The 7,781-nt window shown below is 58.5% G+C and overlaps 1 protein-coding gene across 5 annotated transcripts; it reads left to right on the top strand.

The window, feature by feature from the left end:
* Nucleotides 1–249: 249 nt before the first annotated feature.
* Nucleotides 250–4,601, top strand: NR4A2 (nuclear receptor subfamily 4 group A member 2). Of its 5 annotated transcripts, none has more exons than XM_039698681.1 (7): nucleotides 250–469; nucleotides 582–1,430; nucleotides 2,221–2,350; nucleotides 2,432–2,595; nucleotides 3,063–3,265; nucleotides 3,662–3,840; nucleotides 3,919–4,601. In XM_039698681.1, exons 2-7 carry the CDS (start codon nucleotides 696–698, stop codon nucleotides 4,173–4,175), a joined length of 1,668 nt encoding a protein of 555 aa, XP_039554615.1. In that variant the 5' UTR covers nucleotides 250–469; nucleotides 582–695; the 3' UTR covers nucleotides 4,176–4,601. The 5 variants fall into 5 exon arrangements, with proteins under 5 accessions (XP_039554615.1, XP_039554612.1, XP_039554614.1 ...); XM_039698678.1 differs by having other exon boundaries at nucleotides 329–469; nucleotides 565–1,430; XM_039698680.1 differs by having other exon boundaries at nucleotides 329–469; nucleotides 565–1,430; nucleotides 2,432–2,520.
* The last annotated feature ends 3,180 nt before the right edge of the window (nucleotides 4,602–7,781 follow it).

Consider the following 7,781-nt stretch of genomic DNA (forward strand, 5'->3'; position numbering starts at 1 on the left):
CGCGGGAGCCTGCCGCCCGCGCACCGAGCGAGCAGCCCCAGCCAGCCCAGAGCCTGGGGGAGCCCTGCCCCGCCGCGGCTCCCGCAGCCCGCGGGCTCCGTGTGTCTGTCCCTCCACCGGCGCGTCCGTGTGTCAGGTCCCCGCCGGGGCTGCGTGACCGGCGGGTCCTGTTGCCGCCCCGGGTCCGTCTGTCTGTCCCTGCACCAGCGGGTTTGTGTGTCAGTCCCACGCCCCTGCTGCCCGATCGGCGGGTCCGTGTGTCGGTCCGTGTGTCCGTGCGCTCACCGGCGGGTCCGTGTGTCGGTCCGTGTGTCCGTGCGCTCACGGCCGCCCCGTGTCTCCCGCAGCCGTCGCTCCGGGCAGGCTGGAGCCGCCGCCGCGCTCTGAACCCGCGGACTGCTCGCTGCCCGCCGCGCTCCGACGCTGTCCGCCCTCGGCTGCCCCGAGCGCGCCGCTCCCCCGGCTGCAGGTTGGTGCTCCGTGCCGCGGCCCCGGCGGGCGGGGGGCTCCCGGCGCTCGGCGGCGGGCGCGGGCCGAGTCTACCTGCCGCTGTTTCGTTTGCAGCCATGCCCTGTGTTCAGGCTCAGTATGGGTCCTCGCCGCAAGGAGCCAGCCCGGCCTCGCAGAGCTACAGCTACCACTCCTCGGGAGAGTACAGCTCCGACTTCCTGACTCCGGAGTTTGTCAAGTTTAGCATGGACCTCACCAACACCGAGATCACCGCCACCACTTCTCTGCCCAGCTTCAGCACCTTTATGGACAACTACAACACGAGCTACGACGTGAAGCCCCCCTGCTTGTACCAAATGCCCCTGTCCGGACAGCAGTCCTCCATTAAGGTGGAAGACATTCAGATGCACGGCTACCAGCAGCACGGCCACCTGCCCCCGCAGTCCGAGGAGATGATGTCCCACTCGGGCTCCGTCTACTACAAGCCCTCGTCGCCCCCGACGCCCTCCACGCCCGGCTTCCAGGTGCAGCACGGCCCCGTGTGGGACGAGCCCGGCTCCCTGCACAACTTCCACCCCAACTACGTGGCCACCACGCACATGCTGGAGCAGCGCAAAACGCCCGTGTCCCGCCTGTCCCTGTTCTCCTTCAAGCAGTCGCCGCCGGGCACGCCCGTGTCCAGCTGCCAGATGCGCTTCGAGGGCCCGCTGCACGTCCCCATGGGCGCCGAGCCCGCGGGGCCGCACCACGGCGGGGACGGGCAGCCCTTCGCCGTGCCGGGCTCGCTGCGCAAGCAGCCCCCCATGGCCTTCCCCGGGCTGCCGCTGGGCCACCCGCCGCAGCTGCTGGACAGCCAGGTGCCCTCGCCGCCGTCCCGGGGCTCGCCGTCCAACGAGGGGCTGTGCGCCGTGTGCGGCGACAACGCGGCCTGCCAGCACTACGGCGTGCGCACCTGCGAGGGCTGCAAGGGCTTCTTCAAGGTGAGCGGGGCCGCGCCGCGCCGGGCGGGGGGCGGCCGGGCAGCCCGCGGATGGAAATGGGTTAGGACAGAGAGCCGCGCCTGGGCTAACCGTGTGGAACGGAATTCCCCGCGGAAAAATTAAGTGATCTCTTTATTTCGCCATCCTGATTGAATAATCTTATCATTTTAAATAGAGGAGGTCTCCAAGGGATGTAAATAATATGAATGCCCACGGATTTGTATTTACCGAGCGTCTCTTTCCCTCCTCTTGGCATATAAAACACGGCCAGGAGCTGCGGGGTTAGCTTGGATGTTAACGCTGTCAATTTTCTCCTGTTAAATGCCCTGGGGAAAAAAAAAAAAAAAAGAAAAAAAAAAAGGAAGGGGGGGGGGGAAGGAAAAGGAAATAAAAGGGAAACTAAATAAAGAGGGAAAGGAAATAAAAATAAAGAGGGAAAAGGAAATAAAAATATAGAGGGAAAGGAAATAAAGGAAAAGGAAAATAAATGTTAAAAGGCAGAAGAAGAAAAGGAAATAATAGGAAAAATTTAAAAGGGAGAAGATAATAAAAGGGGAAAAGGGGAAGGGATATAAAGAAAAAAAGAGAAGTAGAGATAAAAAAAAGGAAAAGAAAATAAAGGGGAATAAAATGAAAGCGGGAACAGAAAACCAAGGGGAAAGGGAAGGAAACAAAGCGGAAAAACGGAAAGGAAAATAAAGCGGGGGGGAAGGCAAAGCAAAGCGGGGGGAGGCGGCGGAGGGAGCTGGCGGGGCGGGCGCTGAGCCGCTGCCGCCCGGCCGGCCCGCAGCGCACGGTGCAGAAGAACGCCAAGTACGTGTGCCTGGCCAACAAGAACTGCCCGGTGGACAAGCGCCGCCGCAACCGCTGCCAGTACTGCCGCTTCCAGAAGTGCCTGGCCGTCGGCATGGTCAAGGAGGGTGAGTGTCCGTGTGTCCCCGTGTGTCCGTGTGTCCCCTGTCCGTGTGTCCCCGTGCCGGGCTGACCCCCGTCTCTTGCAGTGGTGCGCACAGACAGCCTAAAAGGCCGGCGGGGCCGCTTGCCGTCCAAACCGAAGAGCCCCCAGGAGCCTTCTCCCCCCTCTCCCCCGGTGAGTCTGATCAGTGCGCTGGTGAGAGCCCATGTCGACTCCAACCCGGCTATGACCAGCCTGGACTATTCCCGGGTAAGCGGCACCGAGCTCGCGGAGGGGCCCCGCCGCCGCCGCCGGGGAGGGGGGACGGGCGAGGCCGCCCGGGGCCCGGCCCGGCCCCGCCGGGATCGCGCCCCCCGCGCACGGAGAGCGGCGGCCTCGGAGCGCCGTTCCTAATCGAATTAATTGCCCCGGAACATCTAATTTCCTCGCCGGTCAGAGAGAGCTTTAATTGTTATCCCAGCCCGCTCGGCTCGGCTCGGCCCGGCCCTGCCCGGCCCGGCCCCGCCGGGATCGCGCCCCCCGCGCACGGAGAGCGGCGGCCTCGGAGCGCCGTTCCTAATCGAATTAATTGCCCCGGAACATCTAATTTCCTCGCCGGTCAGAGAGAGCTTTAATTGTTATCCCAGCCCGCTCCCCGGCCAGGGACGGGGTGAGCAATTTCACGGGTTATAGACTTTAGAGAACCTCATTAAGTGCTTTTTAAAATGAATTTCCAGTTCCAGGCTAACCCCGACTACCAGCTGAGCGGCGACGACACCCAGCACATCCAGCAGTTCTACGATCTCCTCACGGGCTCCATGGAGATCATCCGAGGGTGGGCGGAGAAGATCCCCGGCTTCACCGACCTCCCCAAAACGGACCAGGACCTGCTCTTCGAGTCCGCCTTCCTGGAGCTGTTCGTGCTGCGGCTGGCGTACAGGTGAGCGGGGCCGGGCGGGGAACCAGAGCCTTTCAAGGTCCACTGCTCTGCATTTTATTAACTCCTCGGTAATTAGGTGCCTCTTAAATCCTTCATTTATTGCTCCTCGAGTAATTAGTTGTTTAGATTTTCTCCCCCATCATCTCCTTTCTTATTTTTTTTATTTCTTTCCTGTTCTCTCTTGGTCTTTTTTCTCTTTCATTGCAATCTCTTCTCTATTTTATCTTTCTGTCCCTGTCTTTCTTCCTTTGGCTCATTCTCTCTTTCTTTACTCTTATATTTTGTCCTTCTCTTATCTTTTGTCTTTTCCTTTCCTCTGTTTGCTCTTTCTGTCTAATTTTCCTCCCTGTCTCATCCATCCATCAGTTCATTCTGGGGTTGTCCCCTTCCTTCCAGGTCCAACCCCGTGGAGGGGAAGCTGATCTTCTGCAACGGCGTGGTCCTGCACCGGTTGCAGTGCATCCGTGGCTTCGGCGAGTGGATCGATTCCATCGTGGAGTTTTCCTCCAACCTGCAGAACATGAACATCGACATCTCCGCCTTCTCCTGCATCGCTGCCCTGGCCATGGTGACAGGTCAGTGTCCCCCCTCGTGCTCCCCGCCCGCCCTCCTCGGCGCCAGGCCCGTAACGTCCCGCGCCCTTCTCTTTGCAGAGAGGCACGGGCTCAAGGAACCCAAGAGGGTGGAAGAGCTTCAGAACAAGATTGTAAATTGTCTCAAGGACCACGTGACTTTCAACAACGGGGGGCTGAATCGCCCCAACTATTTGTCCAAACTCTTGGGGAAGCTCCCCGAACTCCGCACGCTTTGCACGCAGGGGCTGCAGCGCATTTTCTACCTGAAACTGGAGGATTTGGTGCCACCGCCAGCAATAATTGACAAACTCTTTCTGGACACTTTACCTTTCTAAGACTCTTCCCGCACGCTTCCGCTGACCCGAGGAGAAGCTCCAGCTGCCTGAAGGGGAGCGGGGCTGGGCCCAGAGCAGCACCCCTGGGTGCCAGCTCCCACCCAGCCAGAGCTGCCACTCCTGCAGGCAGAACGCGATGGGCATTTTGGCTCTGGGGCACCGTGGACGCAGCTCACGGACCACACAAATACCATGGTATAAACTTTTTATTATCGGCTTCTAAATGAGTTTATTATTCAGGACTTTGGTGCGAAAGGCAAGCGGTGACAGACCGAGCGTTGAGGCAGCCCACGAGCCTCACCCTCCTAAAGACTAAAGTTTTCTGCAGCAAAAGAAAGCTGTAACATACCCAAACCCCAAACGTGGCGTGGGTGGCGTGGCATTAATGAAGGCGAAGGCTTGTAAATTTATCAGATGTTTGGCTTTCTAAAAAAAAAAAAATTCTTCTGTGCCTATTTATGATGAAACATGGAAAATAATTCTAAAAAAATAAATTATTCAAAAATAAAAGCTAGATGTGTTTGGGAAAAAAAAATTAAAAAGAGGAGAATTTAAAAAAGAAAAAGAAAACCCAATCTGTCCATACCAGGGAAGCATGACGATTCCAGGGTGACAATGTTATAGGCACTTGCTATTTCAGTAATGTCTATATTCTATAAATAGTATTTCAGACACTATGTAGTCTGGTAGCTTTTATAAAGACTGGTAGTTATCTAAGCTTCAAACATTTTCTCAATTGTAAAATAGGTGGGCACAAGTGTTACCCCCGGAACCCCCCCAAAGGGACACATAGTGTTTGTAAACACCGCCCGACACCCCTTGTTTGTAAGTGTTGTATGTACTGTTGATGTTGATTAAAGAAGAAGTTTATATCTTGATTATTTTGTTGTCTAAAGCTAAACAGATCTTGCATGCAGCAGCTTTTGACTGTTTCCAGAGTGCTTATACTATACATAACTCCCTGGAAATTACTGAGCACTTTGAATTCTTGGTTTGTTTTGTTCCATTTGTTTTTTTATGTCTAAAAATTGTCGGTTAATATATTATTTTATGTTCGAGTAATATTTTTAATATTGCCATATTCTGTAGTATTTTTCTTTGTATACCCCGGTTTGGCACACGGGAAAGTCGCTGCCTTTTTTTAATATGGTGTACGACAGTTAGAAACGCGGATTATTATTATTATTATAATTATTATTATTATTATTATTTTTTCTCCCGAGAACTCTTTCTTTGAGAAAGACAATTTTAATGTTTACAACAATAAAACATGTAAACGAATCGAATTTCGTCTCCTTTCTGCCGAAGTGCGAAGCTCCTCGGCCAGCCCCCGCCGCACCCAGGGGACAAAAGCCTCTGTCCGTGCGGCGACCCCGCAGCGGCGACGGCCGCGGCCGCTCCCGTTCGCTGCCGCCGGCTCCGGCGAGGAAGAGGAGGAAGAGCCGCGGCTCGGAGGTTGGTCCTGCCCCGGGATTTAGCACGCTCGGTCCTGCGCCACCCATCCCTCTGTCCCGCTCCGCGCCCGCGTTTGCTCAGGCGCGTCCCTTCCTCGGGGGGGCCGATTCCTCAGGAAAACTCCTTTCAGGGCGGAATTCAATTCCCAAAGCCCCGCCGGGCTCCTGCCCAGCCTTGGGTCGGGGGCGGCTCTCGGAGCCCCGGGGAGCGGCACCGCGCTCGGGGATACCGACACCGCGCCCGGGGCACCGCGGGACCGGGACCGGGACGCGCTCACGGGGGTCCCGCGCGTGGGGAGGGAGGAGGAGGAACCCAAACGCCGCTGGTTCGTCCGGGGGCGCGGAACTTCAGCCTCTCGCCTCGGGAGACAGGGCCGGGATCGGTTTTGCTCCTCTGTACCACGCGTCCCGCGGTGCCCAAAACCCCACGGACACGGGCGAGGGGCAGCATCCCGGAGCCTCATCCCCGTCCCAGACCCGGATCCCTGTCCGGTGCTGTGCCCCCGTCCCTGTACCGCATCCCCCTCCCGGAGCCGCATCCCGGAGCCGCATCCCTGTCCGGTGCTGTGCCCCATCCCGGTGCTGTGCCCCATCCCGGTGCCGCATCCCCGTGCCGGGGTGCCGGGCATCTGCGATCCGCGGCTCTGCCGCCCCCGGCGCGGGCGAGCCCCTCATACCCGGTGTGCCGGGAAGGGGCTTCGCGGCTCGGTCAGGCGAGAAATTCCAGAATAAAGAGTTGCAAGGAGGGATAAAAGCCGGTGCCGCGGCCGGCGCGGGCTGGGGCAGGGGCGGGTGCTGCCCCATCCATCCCGAGCGGGGTCTTGAGCTCGGGATCGCCACGGGCACGGGGCTGGAGCAGCTGTGGCTTTAACCTCGACAGTGCACGTGGAACATAGATATGCCCTAAATATATAGAGAGAATACAGACATTCTTTAAATATGCGTAAATAAATATGGAAGTGTAAATGTCTATGCTCTGGAAGGGGTTTAAAATGCAAAAAAAGGACGAAAGCCTGTTTATAGAAAGAATTTAACAACTCGATCCCCCTCTAAACATCCCCCAGCTGCTCCCAATTCCTCCCAGAAACCAGCTGCTTCCACCACTTCAATCAGCGCCCTTTGCCGCAACTTTTCTAACAGCTTTAACCCTCTGCACCTGGCCAAGCAGAATTTATCCTTCCCGGGCGGCCATCTCACACCTGCTGGGCTTTTCCCCGGCCCCGGGTGCCCTCCCGTCCCGGCGGCAGCGAGCGGAGGAGCCGAGCCCGGAGCGCCCGGCCGGGCACGGGCACCCAGGTGGGCACGGGGGCAGCGCTGCCAGGGGCTGGGCTGGGCTGGGCTGGAGGGGGAGCGCAGCCCCTGCGCCTTCCTGCCCGCCGCAGGCTCCGGCGAGGCAGGAAAGCCAGGAGGAAACGCTGAGCACTGCGTGGAGACGCTGGGAAAAGCGTTCGGAGCGGGAGCTCGAGGCAGAATGAGGAGCGGAAGGAATGGTTTTTAACCGGTGGTATCAATGGGAGGATTTATGAGAAGGTCTCACTTCTCCGGGCTTGCAATATTCCAGATCAATAGCTATCTTAATTATTTTAGCCGTGTGCTGCTGCTGGAATTTGTTACTGCTCGTTGCGCTGGGCTCCGGTGAGGAGCAGCCAGACCCCCCCTGGTTTGTTCCCTCGGAATTCCAGGTTTTGTGGCTCGTTACCGAGCGCTGGGCTGCCTGGAGCCCAACTTTCCGCTTTGCTCCCGCCGCTGCAGTGTTTCCTGGGCAGTCACTCCTGCGCTGCTCCGCGGTGTAAGAGGCAGCGTGTTTGCTTTGCCGGGAGGTCACGCTGGGCTCCCCGGGCAGGGAGGGTCCCTGGAGGGTCCCTGCTGCTCCCCAGAGCCGGGCACCTGCCGCTCCTGCTGGGGGTGACACCGAGGCACGGCTGTCCCAAAGGTGCCGAGATTTCCAAATCGCCCCAGCGCGGTCCCGGAGGCTCCGCACCAGGCGGTGATGCCCTGGGTGCGTGGGGCTCCCCGGACCGCACTGGGCTGACAGGACTGGCAGCTGGTGGCTCGGGAGGTGCCGTGCTGCTCCTGCCGAGGAGCTGCCAGCTCCTGCTTTGGGAATGCAGCCGCAGCAGTTCCCTCGCCTGGTCATCCCCGTCCGTGTGCC

The sequence above is a fragment of the Passer montanus genome, unplaced genomic scaffold (genome assembly GCF_014805655.1).
Source record: "Passer montanus isolate IOZ18808 unplaced genomic scaffold, ASM1480565v1 scaffold128, whole genome shotgun sequence".
In the NCBI taxonomy this organism is placed as follows: Eukaryota; Metazoa; Chordata; class Aves; order Passeriformes; family Passeridae; genus Passer; species Passer montanus.

Excerpts from the sequence above, each read along its gene's own strand:
- NR4A2 (XM_039698678.1), top strand. The coding sequence starts at position 567 with ATGCCCTGTGTTCAGGCTCAGTATGGGTCCTCGCCGCAAGGAGCCAGC. Across the intron at positions 3,266-3,661 it reads GTGCTGCGGCTGGCGTACAG|GTCCAACCCCGTGGAGGGGA; the intron begins GTGAGCGGGGCC and ends CCTTCCTTCCAG. Across the intron at positions 3,841-3,918 it reads TGCCCTGGCCATGGTGACAG|AGAGGCACGGGCTCAAGGAA; the intron begins GTCAGTGTCCCC and ends TTCTCTTTGCAG.